This window comes from Typopeltis vanoorti, chromosome 19 (assembly GCF_054136105.1).
Source record: "Typopeltis vanoorti isolate ZY-2024b chromosome 19, IOZ_Tvanoo_1.0, whole genome shotgun sequence".
Classification (NCBI taxonomy): domain Eukaryota; kingdom Metazoa; phylum Arthropoda; class Arachnida; order Uropygi; family Thelyphonidae; genus Typopeltis; species Typopeltis vanoorti.
This window is the reverse complement of record NC_143567.1, coordinates 66,835,045-66,841,044: the sequence shown is the minus strand read 5'-3', so window position 1 is coordinate 66,841,044 and position 6,000 is coordinate 66,835,045. Positions and strand designations below refer to the sequence as shown.

The window sequence follows — 6,000 nt, the reverse complement described above, 5'->3', positions numbered from 1 at the left end:
AACAACCCAGGTCCTGTTTAACCCACATTCAGATACTTTCCTATAATACTAAAATAAATAAATAATAAACTTCTTCAAATATCGAATAATCATCATAAATCTACCTAAAAAAAACGTTTCGTTTAATTTATGTTCCTTTGTAGTATAGCTGGAACGACTGGTGTCCACTTCCACTGTCTGGGGGGAAAAAAACCTGGTTCCATTCCATCTGGGACATGAAAAACTTTGGAATGGCTTTTCAACTGATGGTCCTGGAGAGATAGTTTTTCTTTCAGAAACTCAAGCTTTCTCCCTGAGCAAAAGAGATCAACTAGAGAACACGCACGCACGCACGCACGCACACGCGCGAAACAGACTGACGTACATTCTCTCTCTTGATCTAAGCGTAGCTGGAAAACAATAACAGCGTTTTGAATTACTGAAGGCCTTGAACACTTTTCTGTATTCAAAAAATAATGCTTCTGAGTTCATTCCTCAGTGTATGTACAATATAGTCGAACTAGAATTATACATAAGTTTTTGAGATAGAAAAGCGAGACATTTTCATTTGGTAGCAAGCGGAGAGTCTTATTCAGAGTTAAGAGTGGAAAAATTATTTCTATAAAATCAAACCAATTTAAAGTTTTTGGCAGAATTTGCGCATTCTTTGGTGGTGTGCTTACATATAGATCCCAATTTCGGCTGTCCTTCTAAAATTAAGAAAATGTCTGAAAAGTTTACATGGTAATCTTTGAATGCAGCTCGCCCTATCCCAAATTGTAGAAATGCTGAAATAAGACATTACTATATGTCCAAAACAGGAACTTTCTTTCGCAAGTCGCAGCAATAACATTTATTTATGTGCTTTATAATGCAAAACAACAATAATAAATAGCTAACGTTTTATTGTTTCAAAATTAACAGTAACAGGAAGTGATTCAGCAATGATGTCTTACAGATTGCAATTGCATTCAATTTAGAGCTATGCTCGTGCTAACGTATCAAGCAGCAGATCTAATAATCTTGTTCTTCAGCTTGCATAAGTTTCTTAAATCCCATTCACAGTGAAACGTTATATGAAGAAATCCAACAGCATTAGTTCCGAAAAATGAGGTAGCCAGTTACTTAACACGCCACTTCAATCCGCCGCGTGTATAGTAGAAGGAAAAAGTATGTCATTATACTTTTTCCTTATTATACTTTTTACGGTATTTCTTCACGCCCGTCAATTACGATTTATGGATGCAGAGTAGTTTTCTAGCACATTCATATACACGACAGGTAACACTTTTTCCGTGAAAACTAAAGAAAGAAAGAAGAGGAGAAATAGCCTATATTATTGTCAAACTTCAAGCACGACACGCGTTCGATAAGGCATTTTAGGAAGGTAGTACACGATGTGTTGGGTTTCTCTTCTCCAAATGTGAAACATTCACTCATCAATGAAAAGGATTAGTTAATGAGGCCTTCGTTATATCAAACAGCGATAGCAATTTTTTTTTTTTTTTTTTTTTTTTTTTTTATAAACACACATACCCATATTCAGGATGCGAACTCATAGCCTTTGCAGGAAACAGTTGGGATTTTTTTTATAAACTGAGCAATCGAGGCAGGCTGATTTTCTGGAAAAATAAAAAAAAAATTGCTATCGCTGTTTGAATATAATGAAGGCCTCATTGACAATCCTTATATATATATATATATATATATATATTTATATATTTATCCTACATAACTAATGTTAGAATTACTTGACAATTAACCTAATCTCTATCCATAATATTTATTTTCTTAAAAGTAATTAAATGATCTACAACCCAGGCTTGAAGTTCATTCGATATACAGTATATTCTCGACTATAAAATTGGGGGAGGGGAAATGAACTCATAAATTCTGACACTTCTATTCTGTAAATTTGATTATATTCTTTATCTCCAAGTGCAACAAAATATTCTAAATTTTTCTTTCTTTTTTTTTTTTTTTTTTTATTTATAGCGATCACATTTACAAGTGGTTTTACATCTTCATGGATGGGTAAGACATAATTTAAATTTTATATACGTTTTACTAGTTATCTTACTTTTTCCCTTTTCCAGTGCCCTGATATTTAATAACATCGTTGACACATTGAATAAAAAGAAAGAAAGAAAGAAAAAAAAATACTAGAAGTTAACTTTTTATACGTCGTGCTGTTAAGTCGTATCTGATTGTATCTACAGCTACTTCATAAAGCCTATAATGGCCACTCTAAAGTCTGCAACACTGTTCAAAACTAGGAGCTTTGAGAATGTGAACCTTTTCGAACTACAGAATTATTAACTAATTTTCATTCTTACATGAAACATTCAGTGTACAGATACAGACGAGTCATGGCATGCATTAGATGTCCATTTTATTTGGTTAGTTTGGCTTTCTTTTCGCATTCTCCTTTATTATGATAGTATACAAAACTGCAATATCCATTGTAAATTTTTTACTGCAATGTCTTTAGAAATAATTCTTAGAGTATTACATATACATTATGAGTTAGAAATTCTATCAATCGACATTTTCCAAACTACTTTTGGAGTCTGTTATTCCGTAAGTGATAGGTTTCCTACATTAACTGTTTCCAAAGTTAGACAAGCGAAGAGAAAATACAGCAGACATTTAAAGACAAGGAAATACGTCAAATGTAACAATTACGCAAGCAAGCAGTGAATGGAGCGTTTGTATAGTAACCTTCCATCGTATAAAGGGATGAGATAAAGTGGTGAGGGGGAGATCGCCTCTTTCATCTGTAAAGTAGACAGTCGCATAACATTCCTTTTAAAATCCCTACATCCTGAAGTATCATGGGAAACAGACACACCAGAAACTCTTAGTTGAGAAAAAAAAAAGAAATCCAGGAAAGGAGTGGAGTTGTGTAAACAGATATCCGCGAACATTCTGTTATTCTGGCTCTCTAAACCATGCCAATTTTGCAACGCTGCACGTCACTGGGCATAAGGCCAGCCCCCCCATTGGCGGCAGAACTTCTCTGTAACACCTGAAAAAAAGTGGGACAAGAAGGCATGAAACTATAACAAAAACCATGTACCGAATATCTCGTTTTAAAGGTTACATCTCCAGCTTAGTGAATTGTATCTCGGCGCCCTTCTATAAAACACAAGTGATTCGCTGTATTTCTTTTGACTCTCTTTCTCTCTCTCTCTCTCTCTCGCTGGGATAGGGTACTAAATAGAGGGCGTTGGAAGCAAACTACCAGGTGACTTTAAAGAAGTTAAAAACAGAGGAGACATCAAGACGGAGGATTCTACCTTATCCAGAATAGCAAGGAATGTTGTTGTGCTTTCTACAGTGGGAAAATCAATCCTGGAGCTTATTTCCGTAAAAAAAAAAAAAAAAAAAAAAAAGAAAAAAAAAAAGCTGGGAAGAATATTATATAACTATAATTCTTATTACAAAATTATTTCCATTTTTATTTCTTCCCTGTTTAAATTTTCAAGATATCTTTAAATACGTAAGATACATTTTACTTTTATATATTAAGCATTTTTCCTTATTCAATATATAAGGAAAAATGAGTTCTTGTGGGTATAATGAGAATTTCCAATCCAAGTTTCCTAAAGAAAGTAAAACTAAACTTTTTTGGTATCATTTCTAGCAATGAAGGAAAATTTTACATAAAAACGAAAATGATGAATCTTATACATTTTCGCGAAGGTTTAGAGATTTACGTGGTGAATCAAAAAATTTCGCTGAATATTTTAACATAAATAATTCGTAAATCATACCAAAGATTCTCACTGAAAGTATTAAAGTTCGTTTATGATTCTGAATTTATTAAAAAAAAAAAAAACTGGGTTACTTCAACAACGACATCATGAAATTTCGTTGAAAATCGTGCCATTCTCCCCTACCCAGTACTGATGGTTAAAATATACCTAAATTTATTTCTGGGTGTGACTGGGAATAACAACCTTCATCAAACCATATAATCAGGACCAGCAAGTTTAAATTGTTTAGGAAATGGAACATTACACTGCAAAATATGTTTATCTTCCTAGAAACACGCACGCACGCGCATGCACACACGTCTGTGCCGTATGACTGAATTTTTAACATCCATAAAGCATTTAAACTCTTAGAAGCCAGAAAGTCTCTACATAACAAACCGGAATTCATCCTTGGTGGAATAGAATGCATGTATTTGCCCCCCCCCCCCCACACACACACTGATATGTTTTAGATTTTGAAAACTATTCATGTGGAAAGCTGATATAACAGTAATAATAAATATGTGAAACACTGTGTGAAATATATATGAGAAATATGTGAAGAATCAAAGGAATCGGAGATGACGCTGGTAACATAAAAACGAAAGATAAAGATATTCTAGGTATCTAGAGAAATCACTTTGAAAGACCATTAAATGAGATAAGCAGTGACAAAAACAGCGATAGGAACTATTCAAGAGGAATGCACTCAGATGTGCATATCAATAATTGAGGAAGGAAAGCCATCAGAAATTTGAAATGTAGAAAGGCAGCTGGAAAGATGATATTCGACTAGAAATGCTCAAATTATGTAAATATAAAAGTTTGCGATTTCTCTCCACACCGCAGAATTCAGAAAAGCATTGGAAGACTGAAATAAAACACCTGACAATATTGGAATTCTGGCAAATAACAGCTAATTTAGAGGGAATTGTTGATGGAAAATTATTCATAATATAAACTTAATCCTATAGTACGTATATACTTATTGTAATAGTGATTAAAGTTCGGTAAATATATATTTCACAATATTCGATAATTATTGATCAACTCAATAATACCTTGATTATTTCAATACGTTCATATTTATTTAATAATAGTTTAAGTGAATGCTTTTCTATGGCTTCTGGTATTTTACGGTATTTTTTACAAGCGATGTTGTGAATCTTGTGAATCATCGTTTTGGATCGATGGAACTAATAAAACACGAATAAGCTTCAACAACGATCATTGATTTTTTTCCCTCCCCAAAGTCAACTTTTATATCTCAGGGTGAACACGGAATCAATTTCAGTTAAAGTTGAATTCTGAGCTGTCATGTAAAGCAGTTACATTTCATTCCGATTGGATTAACCACTTCCGGAAATTTCTATATTCTTCGGTTGAAGGGTAAAATCAAGGAACTGTAATTCTTTCCACGCTGACTGTTCATGCAACGCCATGACTAGTGAGTAAAAGCTTCACTTGAATAAGTCGCGCATCAGATGAAAACAGCCAAGGAAGGAGATTAAAAAAAAAAAAAAAAAGGCAGCGAAACACCATGCCAGAAGCAATCTCCTCATCATTCCTTCTGTCAACGTCAAGAAGCAGATCGAGCATTACCTTCTGGCATTATAGGTGAGTATGTCTTTAAAAAAAAAAAAAAAACTCCGCGCACGTCACATATTTTGCGTCTCCTACTCATAACCTTGACACCCACTTGACAGCAAGTCCCTTCCTTTTATGCAAGATTATGAAGTTTTTTTGTTTTTTTTTTTCGGATGGAATGACAGACCACAATAACTCGTCAAGTCACGCTACATGTATTATAATTAATGGCGCGTGGTCCATCACTCATCTTTCTTTTAGTAGCAGAAAGTCATTCATTGTCTCTATATAATCATTAAAGATTGCTGTCTACTGAAAGCGTTTAGGTACTTAACATACAGGAATCAACCGATGTATACGTTTAAATGAAAGATGGTGTGTGTGTGTGTGTGTAAAATATAAATCACATTATAAAATTTAAGCAATTATCAATGGGTAATATGTACAAGTATTAAACACTAATAAAATAAAAAATGTTATTTGCTATTTCAACGAAATTTTAATAATAACTGCTTTTCTAGTTATGAGCTGTCATGTAAATTCGTTGTATTTAAGAAAACAACGAATTAAGAAATTTGTGAATCTGAATATGTTTTTAACGTATTTGACAATGTGGAATAATTATATTATTTGGACTTTTTATAATTTTAATTATTTAAATAGTTTAAAACTCAGT

General features: G+C 33.2%; 1 protein-coding gene across 1 annotated transcript in view; it reads left to right on the top strand.

Annotated features, from left to right (window-relative positions):
* The first annotated feature begins 1,978 nt into the window (after positions 1–1,978).
* LOC150096202 (uncharacterized) overlaps positions 1,979–6,000 on the top strand; it is an 881,296-nt gene continuing 877,274 nt past the window's right edge. Inside the window, exon 1 of the mRNA XM_090409004.1 lies at positions 1,979–2,013. Coding sequence (XP_090265130.1) covers positions 2,010–2,013 — 4 coding nt within the window. The 5' untranslated portion in view covers positions 1,979–2,009. The remainder of the gene's footprint in view (positions 2,014–6,000) is intronic.